At 38.1% G+C, this 19,839-nt stretch overlaps 1 protein-coding gene across 17 annotated transcripts in view; it reads left to right on the top strand.

The window, feature by feature from the left end:
- LOC756859 (tumor protein p63) overlaps positions 1-19,839 on the top strand; it is a 63,429-nt gene that overhangs the window by 28,923 nt on the left and 14,667 nt on the right. For 15 of the 17 annotated variants that reach the window (XM_030986669.1, XM_030986680.1, XM_030986675.1 and 12 more), the window contains 7 exons: positions 4,624-4,787; positions 5,387-5,468; positions 7,167-7,344; positions 8,026-8,239; positions 9,418-9,545; positions 10,048-10,130; positions 12,474-12,607. In XM_030986669.1, the coding sequence (XP_030842529.1) occupies positions 4,624-4,787; positions 5,387-5,468; positions 7,167-7,344; positions 8,026-8,239; positions 9,418-9,545; positions 10,048-10,130; positions 12,474-12,607 (983 nt within the window). Of the gene's footprint in view, positions 1-3,279; positions 3,743-3,768; positions 3,918-4,623; positions 4,788-5,386; positions 5,469-7,166; positions 7,345-8,025; positions 8,240-9,417; positions 9,546-10,047; positions 10,131-12,473; positions 12,608-19,839 lie in introns of those variants that run through there. The other 2 variants (XM_011682629.2, XM_030986681.1) reach the window with 2 other exon arrangements.

Below are 19,839 nucleotides of genomic sequence, written 5' to 3'. Positions count from 1 at the left end.
ATAAAAATATTGCAGTGTAAGACAGTTTGTGTCTTTGTTTTCAGGTGTGGACCTTTCTTAGCTTTGTACAGGTGCCTGCCTTTTTTATTGAGTTAAAGAATTATGTTTTTATTTCTATTTTAACATTCTTCGCCTGGTTATCATGGTAGTTTTAGTCTGATGTATCAAATCCACTATTTATGCGAATTGGTATTTAGCCGTTTGTGTATAACTCATCTTTATGTGGCAGCGTTGATCTTTAGACTATTGTGTGTGTGTGTGGGGGGGGGGGGGGGGGGGTTAGAGTGAGAAAAACATCCTTGTATGGCAAAAAAAAAAGACGAAGTCAAAAGGGGGTAAAACAAATTAAATACAGTCTAAATCTTACTATGGTACTATGTTGAATGTTAATGTCGCTGTCATTTCCATAATAACAATAATAATAATAAAATTATTCTGATCTTGTATAACGGTTTTAATAACGCATCTCACATTTTGATGTAACTTCCCTGCGCGCTTCCAAAGAGCTTTGGAATATAACCACCCCTCCCACAAGACCGACCTTCCTTCCTATTAACAGAAAGTCTTCGTTTTCATTTTGTTTTTTCTTCAAAAATTTAGTTTTTAAGAATTCTAATCTGTATTTCTTACAGTTAAAATCACTTATAGCTGGAATATGGTTCGATTTAAATAAAATTATTGTTCTTGCAAATTTGAAGAATATAGGGCCTTTTTCATATTTTCAAGATGAGAGTGAAATAGGAGTAACGAAATGTAGCCAATTTGAATAATTTATATTTAGTTCTTTAAAGATAATAATCAGGGAAAAAAATACTTACAATTTTTTTGGGGGCTACTTTTCAAGCATGCTTACATGAAAATAACACTCTTTAATTTGTTTTGCATTGAACTCTATGCAAATTTTTTGGACTCTTTGATGACTTTCGAGGGCTCTTTTTTAGCATTTTAGGGCTAATTCCCCTTAGTCCCGTGTATTTTTTTCAATGATTATCCTTATATATAAAGTATAATGAAATGGGAGAAGTGAAATGTTGCCAATTTGACTAATTTATTCTTATTCAGTTCTTTAAAGATATCCTGATATATGTGTTATGAAAAGAATATGAAATGGGTATAGTGAAATGTTGCCAATTTGACTAATTTATTCTTACTCAGTTCTTTAAAGATATCCTTATATATGTGTTATAAAACGAATATGAAATGGGTATAGTGAAATGTTGCCTATTTGACTAATTTATTCTTTTTTTACATGTAGTTCTTTAAAAATATTACATGTGGGTTATAAGGAAGGGTACGAAATGGGCTTGTGGTTTTGGACATGTCTGGACTTGGAGAAAAGTCACTCGATTTGTCAACAACAGACTAGTTGTACTTTGGCTCATCCCAAGTGCTATTGAGGTGATATGCATAAATTTACATATTCAGTAATTTAAACCCTTCAGTGTGATTTTGGGGAATCCCCATAAAAATCGCTGGTAGTATCATTGGTACTCTACTGGAGAGATAGCTGCGTCACTGGAAGTTGATGCTGATTGGTTAGGCATTTAATGAAGCGCCGAATAGCTCCCTCTGGTAGAGATTGTACATGGAAGGGAACTTTTCAAAGCAACATGATTTGACCTTTGACCCTTCTGCTCGTATACATGTAAATGTGCATATCACAACTATCTTTTTCAACATGTTATGCCCAAGCCCTGTCTTATAAAGAGTTACGATTGATCCCAATCAATCGCAAGTTTGCAGTCTCCTATCTCTAATGTACGTAGTTGCGAACGATATCAATCGCAAATAAGCTGTGATTGATACCAACTCATTTTAAGACGGGGGCCCAGATCGACAGAAGACTTGAACAAAAAATCATGTTCCCCCCAAATGAGCAAGATAATGCCTGATTCGGGATCGGTTTCGCCGTGCAGCTCGGGACCCGTCTTGCTAAGCTTGGCTTCTGAGAAGCTCTGTGCTGTTGTTAGTCTTTTTGGGGGTCTTTGCCCGTTTGTTGGTGGCTAGACTCCCACCATCCACTACCCTTACTACTCCTCCGTGAGGGGAGTCGGTAGGTGGATCGGTTTCTCCTGGCGCTCCCGATTATTACCCTGGCTTTAGCAAGGCTGCCATACGGCGCTCTAGCATTTCAAGGAAGGGTCTACATGACGCTTTTCCCTGGACTTGTCAGTTCCTCTTCAGATTAGTATTCAGCATGACGAGAAAGAAAATGTTCAATATTAATACATGCACCCTAAATATAAATTATTACAACTGTGTTTCTACTATACTACCTCTGTATGAAACCAATCTTTTCCTTTGTCAATAACTAAGAAAATGAACGTTTATGAAATTTCTGTACAGAGCAAATTAGAGAGGACCTCGCAAAATTTAGAAATTTGTTTCTTTCCTACTTTCAATCAGAAATTGCTCAAAATTTATACCAGCTAAATATTAGTATGGACTCTCCTCAATCCCCAAAATGTTGTTGTTGTTGTTGTTGAACCTTGCTGATTTCTCATTCGTGATTTCAGAATATCTCCATGAGTCTGAATACGAAGACTACAGTTCGAACCTTATGTGAACTAACAGGCTGTAGATGAAATGTTTTCATATACTCTGAACATAAAGACTACAATTCTACCAGTACCAGAGTTGAAAGAGAGAAGATGAAACTTATATCTGAACCATAGCCTCCTCCCCCCCCCCCCCAAAAAAAAAAAACAGAGTCTGAATTGGAAGACTACACTACGAAACCCTCATTCAATTTGGTTCTAAAGAATCAATCTGTCTGCATGGCTTGTGTACTCAGACTACCTGTGCATTGTATGTTGTTCTTTTATGCCCCAAAATGTATACACTACACTGTGTGAGTGAGTGTGTGTGTTGTGTTGCTTTATGGATCGTTACTTTTCCTATTGCTCTCTACACAGCAATGAACCACACGTGTTCAAAGGCAACTCCGAGCTCCTTGGATTGATACAGGTTTACAGCATGCTAAGCTGGTGTGGGAGTGTTACGAGAATGGTGATAGAATAGCTAGCTCAATATCATGTGATGTTCCTTCTGATTGTAATGGCTGCCATGTACATGTAAACTCAAGATTTGCACAGTCAACTGTTTGCAGTGGCCGCGATTATGTAGCGTACAGTGACGCTTCTACAGATTGTAAAAGCTACCATGCATGTGTAAATGCAGGATGGTCAATTTACACAGTCAACTGCAGAAGTGGCAGTCATGTTTTGCTTTATACGTCTGATGATATTTCTACGGATCGTAAAGACTGCCATGATGTACAAGTCAAGATGGTGGATTAGCACAGTCGACTACAGTTGTTGGAAAGTCGGACCATGTTTAGCTTATTTGCCCTGCGTTTCTACAGATAATGAAGGGCCGTCGAAGGTCTGAGATGATCATTTCCCACATCCTTGACAGTGGTTGGGACTATGTGTACCATTTATACTCCGATATTTATGTGGACAATTAAAATAGACTGCCCTATGTACTTGAAATGGCAGATGCGCACATAGTCATAATTTGCAGGAGTTAATGCACAACTCGTTTTAGCAGAGGTTCTCTAATATTTCTGCCCGATCGTAAACCCAAACTCTGTTCACTCAAAATGGCCTTAACCCAAGCTCTTGTAGAGGTTGACGATGATGGTCATGAACGTGTTTGTGGTTATGTTGTTACGGATCCGCCTGAGGTTAAAGGTGACAACGAAGACAAATATCTTTTGGTGGTTCCTGATGACCCAAGGGTATATAGTCTCTTTACAAAATTAGAATTCTAAATGTCAATTTTTATATTATGGTCTTGCAGGTCTTATATCTTGGTCAATTCCGTGCACTGGAATTATAATAAACCCTGTGTTTAGACAACCTCGGTTCATCGTTTAGCTACATGTATACGAGTCTCAAATTGCTATACGTTGGGTAATTGAATTTCTCTTCGTCTGAACGTGTAAAAAAATATATAAGAAACGTATGTTTGAGCATTGTTTCAAAAGAAAACTTGATGAAGAATCAGGGTCCCACTCTTGTCTGACTCTGAACGTCTAACAAAACCATGGCGAGGCTTATCGTGAGTGCGCACTAATGATTTACTGTGCATTAATAATAATAATAATAATAATAATGATGTAGAGTATTTGTAATGCGCCAACTGCACATGACTAATGTGTTTGAGGCGCATGGAGAAGAAAAACTATAAGTACACAAAAATACACAAAAATGAACAACTATGTGAAGGTAAAGCTAAATCTACTGGAAAGCGGCTTTGAACAAATGAGTTGCGTGTGCCTCAGGGCGGTTTGTGATTGAAAGCTAATGAATGCATTTCACACACAAATGTTATATTTTGCACATCTGTACACTAACGGGTGCCAGGGACACACATAGCTACCAATTCTGTCCCCAGACCCCAATATTTCAAAAACTTATCAGGGGCCCAGATTTACAAGCTCTTATCATTAATCAAGTTTCCCAATGAAAAAAAAATGTCTAGCCCTGAATTTTGCTACTTACTAACTTTCATCTTTTTCTTACTTCTTTGTTACTTTTCCCCCATCTCTTTCGCTTACATACTCTGCCTCTCTATCTCTCCCTTTCTGCCTCTCTATCTCTCCCTCTCTGATATTAGTTCTTGGACCAGCTGAACTCGGCCTTGCCTCCCCAGGCGGGGACAGACCAGACGCCTGGCCACAACATGCCCAGCTCGACGGGATACGCATCGGCCACCGAACCTGCTACCTCCCCTCCTCCATCTTTCTCTCCCCCTCCCAACAACCAACAGCTGCCGTCCAAGTAAGTTTGGAAGATCTTCCTCCTGCAATTTCAAGTATTTAGTTCTGGCAATAAACGAGGCGCGATTGCTCAGTCGGTAGAGCAGTGGTCTTGTAATCCGGTGACCCGGGTTTGAAACCAAGGCGATGCGCTAGTGCCCTTTGGTGAGGCATTAATCCTCATTACCAGGTCTCTCGGAGAGGACCTAAAGCCGTCAGCCGTCTGGTTGCTTAATAACAAGCATTTATGCTTTCTTAGTAGTCAGGTAAACTAATCACCACTACTCAACCGTTATTATAATAGTCTTACATTGTTCCATGATACAACTAGAATATGTTTCGACTCCCAACTCTGAGAGTGCTTTTGATCCAGTGGAAAGTGCACTGTAAATTTCAAGTATTATTGTTAAGTGCCAGATATTCTTATGCTCTATCCATTATTGATAATCTATACAACATTAGAATGGAACTCAAATTAAGGAACATATGCCTGGCTTTCCACTCTTCAGTTTGCCCAGAAGTTCATACAAACTTCTAATCCACAATTTGATGAGAATGGAAAAGATTATCTACTTCACATTTTTCACATAAATATGTGTCTGTAATATTCTTCTCATGCAGTGTGGAGTATCCAGGGGATTATGCATTTGAGATCAATCTCGGCCAACCCACTTCCCAGGCGGCTAAGAGTGTATCATGGACTGTAAGTATAAAGAATTATTGACTACGTGAGAGGCACTCAGCTCCAAGTCCATCACAATAGCAGAGCTGCCAACTAGTAATTGGTACAGAAATTAACGATCATTGCGGCAATACGGAATGTTGTCTAAAATTACAGATTCAAAAACAAACAAAAAAACATTTTGTTTGTTTTTTATGCCTCCGCCACCGAAGGTGGTGCCGGAGGCATCATGTTTTCGGGTTGTCCGTCCGTACGTCCGTCCGTCCGTACGTCCGTCCGTACGTCCGTACGTCCGTCCGTCCCGTTTGACCGTTATCACAATATCTCAAGAACCATTTAAGATTTAAACTTAAGACTCGGGAATAGTATTTATCACCATAGGAAGACGATCTGATTAGATTTTGGAGTACGTAGGTCAAAGGTCACAGGTCACAGAGGTCAACTTATGAAATTCTTTGTATTGAGTTTGTTAGCGCGATATCTCAAGAACCATTTGAGATTTAAACTTCAAACTTAAGGATAGTATGTATCACCATAGGAAGACGATCTGATTAGATTTTGGAGCACGTATGTCAAAGGTCAAGGGTCACAGAGGTCAACTTATGAAATTCCATACATTGAGATTGTTATCATGATATCTCAAGAACCACTGGAGATTTAAACTTCAAACTTAGTGATAGTGTGTATTACTATAGGAAAACAATCTGATTACATTTTGGAGCACGTAGGTCAAAGGTCAAGGGTCATAGAGGTCAACTTATGAAATTCCATACATTGAGATTGTTATCATGATATCTCAAGAACCACTGGAGATGTAAAAACTTCAAACTTAAGGATAGTATGTATCACCATAGGAAGACAATCTGATTAGATTTTGGAGCACGTAGGTCAAAGGTCAAGGGTCACAGAGGTCAACTTATGAAATTCCATACATTGAGATTGTTATCATAATATCTCAAGAACCACTGGAGATTTAAACTTCAAACTTAATGATAGTGTGTATCACCATAGGAAGACAATCTGATTAGATTTTGGAGCACGTAGGTCAAAGGTCAAGGGTCACAGAGGTCAACTTATGAAATTCCATACATTGAGATCGTTATCGCGATATCTCAAGAACCACTGGAGAATTTTCACTTCAAACTTAAGGATAGTATGTATCACCATATCATAATATCTCAAGAACCACTGGAGATTTAAACTTCAAACTTAATGATAGTGTGTATCACCATAGGAAGACAATCTGATTAGATTTTGGAGCACGTAGGTCAAAGGTCAAGGGTCACAGAGGTGAACTTATGAAATTCCATACATTGAGATTGTTATCATGATATCTCAAGAACCACTGGAGATTTAAACTCCAAACTTGTTTAAATTGCTCTATGGCGGAGGCATCATTTTCGACTGCGCGCAGTCAAAATTCCATCTAGTTGTTTGTTATTCTTTGTTTCTTCTTTATTTGTTCTGATTTATGGTACCTTTCTGATGCAACACTGCCTTGTCACATTTGTCCCCTATTGTACAATCCCACACTGAATGAGTTGTTAGAAGAAAGGGACAAGCCGTAGAAGTTAGCCCTCAGTTTTTTTTTTCTCCTTCGCTATTCATTTTATCTAGTCTTGACTTCCTCTTTCTCATATCTGTTGTCAGTTTTCTTAGGTGATTAAAACACTACCCTTTGACCTTTGACCCCTACCCTTTCACCTTTGACCCCTACAGTACAGTCCCACTCTAAAGAAGTTGTTTGTGGACAGGGACAAGCCATGCCCTATTCAATTCAAAACTACATCAGCGCCCCCTCCAAACTGCTTCATCAGGGTCCTGCCTATATTCAAACAAGCGGAGAACCTGGCCGAAGTAGTCAGTAGGTGCCCCAACCACGTGGGTTCGCCGCAGGGTAAGTAGAGCCTGGGAGGTGTTTCTCAAAGATCCCAAGTCGAACTTAACTCTAAGTTGGAGTTAAAAGTTATGGAGAGCCATTTGTAGCCTTATAATAAAATATATTCAAAATTGAATGTACAAGTATTTTAGACTTTTTTGTATATTCCACATCAAGAACATAAAATCTCCTTGATAATAGCAAATAAAAATGATTGAATAAACATTTTAGGCCTTTTAAAATAACTTTTACAAAATATTTTCACAGATGGTAATGGCTTTCCATAATTTTCAAGTCCAACTTGAGATAAGTTTAATTGAGGATCTTTGTGAAACACCCTTAGGTTTCTCAAAGCTTTGTCATTTCACCGTTGATATGTTAAGCAGGATTCAGCTCTACCATTTTCTGTTGGGGTTCGAATTTTAAAGCCCATGTGTACAGGAGGGATTAGACCACCCTGCAAGTTCATCAAATCAGCTCTCAATTAACATAAGAAAAAGAGGATCATGAGGGACCAATGGTCACCAATTAGGCATTGTTTGTTATATAGAGGGCGCAAGCAGCTATTGGTAGTGCAGTGGGGCTTTAAAGATTAGGATCTGTAAGCATGAGTCTTGTGTCTGAACTTTGAATATTGAAGCCGTTATTCAATTATGCTTTTCCTAATTATTATATATATATTTCTCTGTCTTTCTGCAGATTATTCCAAGGACCATTTGGTCCTCTGCAGTGATCCTGCCACGATGTATTACACCGATCTACAAAGTGCACGGCACAGCCTTGTAGTCCCGTACACTGTGCCTCAGGTTGGGACAGAGTTCTCAAAGTATCTTTTCACCTTCAAATGCTTCATTTCTTGTGTCGGAGGGTTGAACAGAAGAAAGATCCAACTGGTCTTCACGCTAGAGAATGAGTAAGCTGTTTTTTATTTTGAATCCCCCCCCCCCCCCTTTTCTGATGATAAATATATAGATAATAAGAAAATTGTTGCTTTTATTTGCGCCCCCCCCCCCCCCCCTCCATCCAATGATAACTATAAAAGATATATAGATAATGATTAGGATGTCTCTTGTATTCCCCCTCCTGTGATCAAGATATAGATAAGAATTGTATGTTGCCACAGCAATTACATACTACTGCTGTTTAGAGGGGGGGGGGGGGGGGGTGGAGAAAGGACTTTCAGAAAAAGATGGAAACAGTGTGTGCAACTGCCCTTGGCAGAAACACCTGAGAGAGTTGGGGGGGGGGGGTTATTTAGGGATGCATGTTTCAGGCTTAATATTATATGAATGCAGAGCCCTTTAGGGAGAACAGTATTGATACTGATGAGGCTACCGCACTAAACAAGACAATTATCATCAGTCCCTGACATCTCTCCAAATGTTCGGAATTTTCTCTTACATTTTATCCCTGTACGAACGCAATGTCACATGATTAGGAATGCTTTTGAAATTAACCCTTATTCTAAATAAAACTTCTTTTTTTTTTAATGTACGTTTTGACTAAATTTTGGTGCCACATGTATGTGTAGTCCCACATACCTACATGAGGGTACAATACATATCCCTATTCCTAATTGTCAGCATAGTGTTTCATTTAATTTAATATGATTAAGCCCACATTTCACATTTATTCTTTGGGTGTGTTCAAGGGATGTTTGTTAAAGCTAAAATCGCAAACATGAATCACAAATCAAAATGCCGTTAAAAAACATGGTTACTGCGGGAGAGCATCCAAGCAATTTTTCATCAACGTTTATAGAATGACTGAGATCTCTGTTCCTTCAAGCAATCACAATACAAAATACAGCTTTTTCAGCATTTTACGTTTGCGTTTTTAAACACGTTTCTTTTTACGGCCAACGAAAAATCGCTTGAACGCAACCGTGTTTTAAACTAAATTTCTTTGAAAAGAGTAAATTTCTTTACTGGGGTGAAAAAGTGTCGCTTGAACGCACCCTAATATACTATGGGACCAACCTATTCCAGTTAATACTTCCAGACAGTATCTTTCACAATGCATTTGCATGACCAGACTTCGACCCTATCTGTATTATCACACTATCGCACGTTTCTTGCGTTCTGTTTACAGGACTGGGAGCATCCTTGGTCGACAGGTATTGGACGTACGGGTGTGTGCCTGTCCAGGCAGAGACCGTAAGACGGAGGAGAAGTCCTTTGAGAAGTCCAAGGCTCCTCAGAAGAAACCACTCAAGAGAGGTGAGTCAAGTCACTTCGAAACAAAATCTTTAGTACCGAAGAATGATGAGAAATGGATCTTTCTTTCACCTCCCCATAAATGCTTTAGTGACCATCTGTCTACAACAAGCACAATTTTTGTTTCCCTTGAAAATGGTTTCTCATTGAAACATATACTAAAGGAACATGTCTACAAAGACCACCTGTCTACAAAGACCACTTTTTGTGTTACCCTTGGGCAGTCGCTGTAGACAGGTTTGACTGTAGCTACTTGCGCCCTCTATATATGCCTAATCGGTGCCTGTTGGTCCCCCATGATCCTCTTTTTCTTATGTTAATTGAGAGCTGATTTGATGAGATAACCACCTGTCAGTGACCTTGCAGGGAGGTCTAATCCCCCCTCCCCCCTGGCCAAACTAGTGCAGACGGATTTTAAGTTGTTTTTGTACATTCTAGCTGTACGCAAATTATTTATTAGGTGATTGGAACATACTTTTAGCATTCTGACTGCTTTTCTTTTCAGGTCCCAGCAAAGTCACATCTGTAGTTGGGCTGACATCTTTCTCCAAGAAAGCCAAGAAAGATGAAGAAACCTTCCTCATAGAGGTATTTTTTTCATTTCATTTTTTGGTTCAACCATTTTTAAAAAAAACAACCTTCAGGAATACCAACTACTTTTGAAAGACATATACAAAACATGTTGGATATACAAAGTAAAAATGGTTAGGGAACCCGAGAGAAGCTTAAGCTTGTAAGTGGAGTTCCCTGTACAATAAACAAGTAAAATTGTTAAACAAAATCCAGATAAAAAGCTAAGACAAACTAAACCATAGTACAGCTACCTCACAGCATAAAAATCTGCATCTTCGTAGAAAAAACATTGACATAGTGTACAGTGGGCCTAGTGTTCAGTATTTTGTACTTCTTTACTTTGATACGTTTGCATCTGTGAACTCATTATTGTTGGTCGAAAAGATTTTGTGTTCAGTATATATTTAATTTCAAAGGAAAGGAAAACATTGGACAAAACGATCTTAATCAAAGTATCATTTTGATGAATATGATTTTGTTGGATATACGTAGATTCAAAACATTGGAACCCTCTTGATAACAATCTGGACCCTGTTTCATAAAACTTGATATCAATAACAGGTTACAAGCTACTGTTATAAGCTACTGTAATCATGGCATCTGATTGGCTGAGAGCAAGTTTGTCATAGAAATTTAGCATATGTTATAGATAAAAAGTTTTATGAAACAGGCCCCTGGTTTACTGGAAAATGCAGAAATGAATGGTGTAACTGTACGTTTTGAACCTTTTGCAACAGCTCTGATTCGTAAACAGTACGAGTCTGTCTAAATGCGCCATAAAGTTCCTTTACTTTTTAACAAGGGGCTCTGGGCAAGGAAGCACTGAACTTCATACAGAGATGCCCACCAGTACGATTAAATCTTATTTTGTACAGTAATAAGAGTGAAATACGATAATACGATATCACCTCTTAAAATATAATTTTTATGCCTCCGTTACGAAGTAGCCGGAGGCATTATGTTTTCGGGTTGTCCGTCCGTCCGTCTGTACGTACGTCTGTACGTACGTACGTCTGTACGTACGTACGTCCCGTTCTCGTGATCGCGTTATCTGAAGAACCGATTGATGGATTCCTGCCAAACTTTGGTCATGTATGTATCTTGCAGAGCCGATGAACTGATTAGATTTTGGGGTTACGATGTCAAAGGTCAAAGGTCACAGGGCTCATTATGTATGCAAAAACAGCTCGTGATCGCGTTATCTGAAGAACCGATTGATGGATTCCTGCCAAACTTTGGTCATGTATGTATCTTGCAGAGTCAAAGAACTGATTAGATTTTGGGGTCATGAGGTTAAAGGTCAAAGGTCACAGGGCTCATTATGTATGCAAAAACAGCTCGTGATCGCGTTATCTCAAGAACCGAGTAATGGATTGCTGCCAAACTTAGGTCATGTATGTTACTTGCAGAACCGATGAAGTGATTAGATTTTGGGGTCACGAGGTCAAAGGTCAAAGGCTACAGCGCACATTATGTATGCAAAAACAGCTCGTGATTGCGTTATCTCAAGAACCGATTGATGGATTGCTGCTAAACTTAGGTCATGTATGTTACTTGCAGAGCAGATGAACTGATTAGATTTTGGGGTCATGAGGTCAAAGGTCAAAGGCCACAACGCACATTATGTATGCAAAAACAGCTCGTGATCGCGTTCTCAAGAACCGATTGATGGATTCCTGCCAAAATTAGGTCATGTATGTTACTTGCAGAGCCAATGAACTGAGTAGATTTTTGGTTCATAAGATCAAAGGTCAAAGGTCATGGGCTCATTATGTATGCAAAAATAGCTTGTGAACACATTCTCATTAGAACTGACCGATGGATTACTATTTAACTCAGGACATCTTGCAGAGCCAATGAACTGAGTAGATTTTAGGGTCATGAGGTCAAAGATCAAAGGGTCATATATGTATATGAGAAATTGCTTGTAATCACGATATTCTGAGAACCTGTTAATGGATTACAATTGAACTTGAATTCGAAAAATGTCTTCTGTTTTGGTTTGTAAAATTGCTCTATGACGGAGGCATCATTTTCGACTGCGCGCAGTCGAATTCCATCTAGTTTATTTTGTTTTTAAAACCCATAAAAATGGTGGAACATGTACAAGTAAACCCGCAACCCCAACAAAAACTTTGCTTTACAATTTTCTCATTAAATTTTAATGAAAGAGCAAACATTTTACCTGACCGTACTTAACCAGTAAGTACTGGCCCGGGGTAGTGTTGAGTTTTCCTGAAAATCTTCTCTTTTTTTTAGGATACTCAGTCTGTTGTTTTGTGTCAAGAGGTTGGCATCTCTGTTTATATCTAAGCAAAAAACTAATGACTTACTGATCCTTGTAATTTGTCCAAACAGGTCCAAGGGCGTGAGAAGTACGAGCTGCTGATGAAGATCAAGGAGAGTCTAGACCTCATGGATTGCGTTGCGCCCAATCAGATCAGTCAGTACAGACAACAGCAGGCTCAACAACAAATGCGACTTAATAACCAGTAAGTACTGCCTTCTTTACTTTTCTTTTCTTTTCATTCTTTTAATTAAATGTAATGTTAATTTTTAATGTATAATTGTGTTATAAAGTGGGGGCACGATACAAGAGTCCTATATCGCACCCTGGGGCAACGTGTCTTACACGGCCGGTTGTAGTAACTACTCCGAAGATCAAGATACTGATCTTGATCTAAGGAGACACGAACGAACAAACAAACTTTGTTTTTCATGATGGGTGGGGGGTCATCCCTCAGGAATAGATTGCTTAGGTATTCAGTTGGTAGAGGAGGAAGGGGGGAGGGGAGGAATGTTCAAGGCTTGGATTTAATGACAAGATGCAACAAAAGACACATAGTTACCTTACTTTAAGAGTGTTGAATCTTAGAAAAAGAGCGCTCAGTTATCTGTAAGAGCATGAGGGGGTGGGTTGTGATCTCCAAGGCTGGGGATGTCTTCCACTTTAGTTCAAGAAACTTCAAAGCATTGGGTCTACTGATGCTCCAGAAATATAACATATTAACTGTTTTTAGAAAGATTATGTTTAGATTGAAATACTTCCCTGCCCCATGGAATCCCCCTTTTTTTTTATTATGACAAACTTTAAATGTACACATTTCCTTCAAACCTTAAGGGAGAAGTGAGAATAAAATGTCTGAGTGAAGAATAATCAAGTGATGGTAGCAGTTTCCTGGGAGATGTGTTTAATGTGTAGATTCAAATACAATAATTTCATGATTTGGATGAGGTGGGTTGTTATGATGTGTGTGAATATTTAGGGTCATTAGGTCAAAGGTCAAATAAATACTCATCTTGAGAATCGAAAGTGATATGGTATGGTATGGTAGAATTAGGAGATGTGTGTGTTTGATGTGTAGATTCAAAGGCAATTATCTAATGGTTTGGATGAGGTGGGTTTTTTGAGATGTGTGTGAAGATTTAGGGTCATTGGGTCAAAGGTCAAATAGATAATCGCCGTGAGATGTGAGATAAAATAATAATAATGATAATGGAACAGTATGGTAGAATTAGGAGATGCGTTTTACACCCGAAATTTGTACTGGCTTGACATGTATAAATACGTCCATTGGAGGTATAGTATCAGCTCCGTCATTGTACATTTCATATAAATAACTTTTGTAAGAAAAACGAGAAATGTATTTACCGTTGGACTAACTCTATGTTAGAAGAGTTAGAATTTGGAATAAAGAAGGCCTTTTTTCAATAGTATGGGCCCAAGAGTTTCGTTTTGGCGTGACTTTCAAGAGTACATGTGGCTATACTCCCCAGGGAGCGGAGCATGTGCACTATCACGTGCGGATTAGCAACCGAGTCCAAAGACCAGGGTAATAATAATTACAATGAAAGTGCTTAGAAACGTAGTATTAAGCCTACACAAATGTGACTTATTATTTCTAGAGAATTTTAGAATGATTTTAGGGGAAGAGTTTTGAAGAGAGATTACGGGAGAAGAGTAACATAACGTTGACCGGGTCTCTTTTGTTTCTCGTTTCCCACCCGGCTGCAGGATCCGTGAAGAGCTGCGCCGCTACTACCGGAAAAAGCCTAAGAAAGCGGGTGGGAACGAGAACAAAAAGTAGTAGCACTTTCTCTCTCTTCCCCCATCTCTCTCACTCTCTCCTCCCTGTGCATGCCATCTGTAGCAACTCCTGGTTGGCTCACCACACGGCCGTGAATTTTTTTTCTTCTTCAAAATGAGACTCAATTATGCCGAGGTGTCTCCTCGTTGGAAAATCATTATAGCGTGTTTGATGGAAACAGTACTTCAGCCTTAAATCAGCAGTGTGTTTTCAGGCAATCTTTGAGAAGTTTGTCTCGTTTGGTCTCAGGGTTGTGTTAAGCATCCACAGCGCTTTCAAGACGATAAGCAATATCTTCCCTCTGTTTAATGAATTCAACACCTACATGCAATGCGTTATTCCATTCTGGAGGTTCAATTTCAATTTCAATTTCAATTCAATTTCAATTTCAATTTATTTGCTCATAAAAATCCAGAAAACACATGCAAACATTCATAAATCAACATGATACAAAGGGTAAAATTCACAAGAAAAATTATTAACAAAGTATACATTTGGATTAAGTATGAGAGGGACAGCAAGAAAGGAACAAGCCTTGTGATTAGCTGACCCTGTAACATAATACATTAAGGATGCTACAAAAAATAACAAATCACTTACAACAACATAAAGGGGGGGGGGGGTATGCCTATACATTTAAACAAACAAACTTGGTGGATACCTGTCTAAAATAAAGTGCCTAGATTGAGGTTCATACGTTCCCCGAGACATTTTGCATTTTGTATTGCCTTAATTAGTCCTTACTGTGCAGAAGTAACCTTGAAAAAGATGATGCTATTATAATAAGGACTTGGGTTAAAAGGTGGTAAAAACAAAACAAAGATGAATTATTACTTTGGTCTGGTAAGAAAAACATAGGTGTTAATATCCATCAACCATGCACCGGGAAAAACACATTTGCAAAATTCTGTGATCTCGACTGTCACTGGGGTTGTACCACACATGCTTTAGCAATCATTTGTAGTCACTTGGCAAATTACTAGATTTGACTCTGGAACAAACACAATACCTGACCCTAACTGTAAACCTAAAGAAAAATACATAAACGTGACCCCAACCATGTATTGTTGGCAAAATAAAGACTGGAGTTAAATGTCACTGGAGAGAATACTGAGTTACCTACCCCCAACATCTTCTAACCCGGACTGTTCCTATCACCTGTGACTTTTAGAAGGTACAGGGTAATTTGTATCTCCTTCTGGGAGAGTCTCCAAAATTTGACTTTGAAAGAACAATTGTAAAGGATATATATTTGAAAGGTGGAGATTGAATTTTGGCTATTAAATGTGGTCATAGTACGCACCCTGTGGCACTCACCACAGGGAATGGATATGATGCAGGGAATGGCATTTTTATGATTTAGCCAAACCATGAAGGGATTAACAAATGGACGTATCGTTCTTTTACGAGTTGAGGACCTTTCCCGAACTGCAAAATTGTTACATGAAGTCTCCTCTCCTTTATTTGTTATTCTAGGATTATTTTAGAATGTGTCAACAACGAAATATATGTGATATTTCATGTTACCCATAAAACTATTAAAAATGCCGCCATGGAAATAAATGTGATGTTTCATATTTTTGTGTAAATTCTAAAGTCTTTGTTCAGGAAAAGTAGATATAACGATAGCAACACTGTCATATAGTGAACAAAAATGTCCAGGTATACCCTGGGTAAGACTCTCACTGTCGTTAAGTGACAGTGTCATACTACTATTTTATTCATGAGTGATATTTTATTGCATTTCTTAAAGAAATATATTGACTTTAACTGAGCTGTTATTCATTTGTAAAGAGTTCTAGTGGAGCTTTCCAGTGGCCCATTTCATAAAACATGTTATCTATAACAACTGCTAAATTTCTATGACAAATTTGCTCTCGACCAATCAGATGCCATGATTTCAGTAGCTTATAACAGTGGCTTGTAACTTGTAATTGATATCAACTTGTTATCTATAACAACTGCTAGATTTCTATGACAAATGTGCTCTCAGCCAATCAGATGCCATGATTTCTGTAGCTTATAACAGTAGCATGTAACTTGTTATTGATATCAACTTGTTATCTATAACAACTGCTAAATTTCTATGACAAATGTGCTCTCAGCCAATCAGATGCCATGATTTCAGTAGCTTATAACAGTAGCTTGTAACTTGTTATTGATATCAAGTTTTATGAAACGGGGTCGAGTCCTGAGCAACATCAATCTCCACTTCTATGAAGTATTCACTGGGCGAAAAAACTTCGTTGAAATTAACACTGCCTCTGAGCAATAAAACATTGTACGTGGGTTAGAGCTTGCAACAAGGTCATTGCCCATTACAAACTGAAATATAAAACTATGCATTAGTTAGGTTTTCTGTATTCACTTGTTCTGCATACATTATCTTGAGCTAAAGATGTTTCACCTTTTGGTTTAATTTTGCAAATATACAACATCATTAGGTACTTGTAATCATATGGACTTTTCAATCAAGGCTGAATTTTTTTCTCATAAAAATGGAAAATATATTCTTTATATTCATCTTTTTCATGACTCATTGAATTTCAAACTCGTGAAATAGTAGTAGGAGTGTCTAGATATAGGGAAAGGGGGAAGAAAAAACGTAAAATTGCAATTTGAATGTCTTGAAATACGGCCTTAAAAAAAGATGTTGTATTGCCCTTTAGGTGCCATAACATGGGTCAGTTAGTCAGTCAGTTTTTTAACTTTAAAAAAAAAAAAATTTGCTCCCTCTTTGAGCTGACATTTCTCAGTTTTGAATGCCTTCATACATTTTTTCTTCTAAAAAAACTGTTAAAAACAATTTAATTAAAAAGCTGACCTTAGATTTCAAGATTTTTGGGTCGGTCGCGAAGGGCAATACAACATCCTTTTTTTGTTGAGGCCTAAGGGATGTGCCTTTCAAATACATATACTCTTTTAAGAACATGCCACATTTTTTTCTTCTTCTAATTCTCAGGAACGATTTTGAGACCAACATCTTTGATATTTTGAATCTATTGCCCAAGTACTACTTGAGGCCTTGTCTTTGCATTTGAATGAAATATAAAGTTACAATTGCCTATATCTAATGTACAGAAAGCTGTCATTGATAACAGCTAAGTCTAAGTGATTCAAATTGGTCGTAAGTTCAGGGGCTGAGGTCTCTTTTTTTTGTTGATGATCCTGAGCAGCTTGTTATTAAAGGTACTATGTCCCATTTGCAGGCCAAAAAAAATGAACAGGTTAAATTCCAACAGCCTTTTGAAAGACAACTCTAATTTAGAACTTCCCTCAAAACGAAAGTGCTTGAAGATGGCTTTTAGTGTGAAAATAATGACCCATTAGTTGTCAAATCGACTAAAAATAAAGAGCAGAAGAAGATATGATGACCAATTGGTAGCTTACTAGATTCAAGTTAATTCAACGTGCAGGTCCAGATTATCATAAATTCATGGCATGCAGCTGTCCTTTAGTAATATATTCAGAAATAATCAAAAATACAGAAGAAAATGTATTAGTTGAGATTTTGGTAAGTAGGTTTTGAACATAGTAAAATTTGTGAATTTTACTAATATTATCAATTTCCTCAAAATTGCTTTTAATTGATTTTTAAAATATCAAATTCTATTTCTTATAATTCATTGGTTCTGATCATGCCTTGTTCATCGACATTTACCTTGAGCAATCACTGTGTCTCAATTTTGACGTGTTTTCACTGAACATTTTGAAGTCTGTTTTATTTTATCACACCTCTTCCATGTATGTTTCTGACAAACCAAACAACTTGATTTAAAAAAATATATTATCCTAATTTATATATGACCCTATTGTGAATAGTTGTACATTAAATGATGATTTATTCATCACAGATATAAATTGTCTTTGTGAAGATGGATGTCTTTATTGTTGATCTTGCTAATGTACTGTATGGAATGGTGTGAGACTAAATGGTCAATGTAGGTTGTATGAAGGTGTGGGGTGGTTGTGGTGGTGGTGGTGGTGGTGGTGGTGTTGGGGATGCTTGGATCTGTGGAAGAGGAGGGGGGGGGGGTAAGTGTTTTCTGTTGAAAGCCAGGATGTTGCTACAATGTAGCTGCTCTGTATAAAGGACGATGAATTAGTGAGCACTGTAATAGCTCTAAGCAGACAATATGAATGACTGAACTGTGTATATGCTAAAGGGAACCAAGATCAATTTATAGTTGTGGGATCCCCCCCCCCCCAACAACAACAACAAAATGATAATGATAATAATAACAACAACAACAATAATGGGAATTAAAATTCATTTTAAAAAAATGTATATGCAGTCAAACCTGCTTTAGTGTCCACCTGACTACAGACCACATTTTTAGTTTCCCTTGAAAAAGATTTCTCAGTGAAAGGGAAAAGTCCGAAATGTGGTAATTGTAGGATATTGACCACAGAGCAACTGTTCTAAAAGCAGAAGTTAATAACAATTTGATTGTATGCTTGTTTAGAAATCAGCGGTTACACAAATGTGTGCCAAATATAAGTCTTAACCCGTTCCTTCCGGGAACCTGGTATACCAGGCTCCCGTGGAGCCCACTCACAGACGGGAACCTGGTATACCAGGTTCCCATAATAGGCAGGTAGACGACGTCTTTACAAGCCTAAAATTGCCTTTCCCTGCCATTAATTCACTAAACTAGTGGATTTGAGGGATTATCCAAAGTATATGCTATCATTATCCATTAATCCTGTTTTGTTTACTTTAATACTATTCATTATATTTGTACTTTTTCATAAGCATGTCAAGTTTTCTCTCACATGAAATTCGTACAGCAGCGTATTGGAGCTCCGCGATGTCTGTCCCACAGATATTGACTTTCGCCGAGGCCTTCCATGCACAGAATACCAATACTGCTGGTATTTCAATTGGGAGCAGCGCAAAGCCAAAGCCTATAACGGCACGCGGCACGCGCGGAACATTGCACTTCACTGCACATGAAAGGAAAATCCAAAGGTCAGCTCTCTATTGTCAACAACAACAAGCAGTATTATAAGTCTAAAGCAAGATCGCGAGGTTGTACTCGATTTAGTCTCCGAAAACGAGTTTTGATCAGGTGTATGCTGGATTTATCATTATGACATTTTGTATCACCTACCCCCCCCCCTCAAAGCTCAGATTTATTATTTAGTTTGTCTCTCTTTTTGTTTGTTTATATTTTCTGGCTAAAGTATGATGTCTGACGTATAGTAACGTCAATATAGCATAATAAACATTTGTGTATAGCAGTTTGATGCAACATAGATTTACATTCAAAAGTTTTACTTTTATAAGTATTGGACAGTAATATTCTTCTCATTTCGACTTTATCAGCCGCTCACTCTCTATAGCGTTCCCTATACTAAGGCATATGTGAGAGGGGGGAGGTATATTTGAGAGGAGATATAAATTATTTGAGAAAGAGGGGGAGATAGAAAGTTATCTCCGACCCCCCCCCCCCCCCCCCCAGCTCTGATTGTTTTTCTTTTGTGTACGTTTCTTTTTTTGTTTGATTATTTCTTTTCGCTAAAGTATAATATCTGACGTATAACATCAGGGATATGTTATAATAATTAGGGAAGGCAACTTTATTATCACTCGCGTTCGTCCGGGTTCAGGACGATCGCGTCCCCTCCTTTGT

Source organism: Strongylocentrotus purpuratus, unplaced genomic scaffold (genome assembly GCF_000002235.5).
Source record: "Strongylocentrotus purpuratus isolate Spur 01 unplaced genomic scaffold, Spur_5.0 spur5_scaffold_16, whole genome shotgun sequence".
NCBI classification, from domain to species: Eukaryota; Metazoa; Echinodermata; class Echinoidea; order Camarodonta; family Strongylocentrotidae; genus Strongylocentrotus; species Strongylocentrotus purpuratus.
The sequence above is the reverse complement of the archived record's forward strand: the minus strand, read 5'-3'. Positions and strand labels throughout refer to the sequence as shown.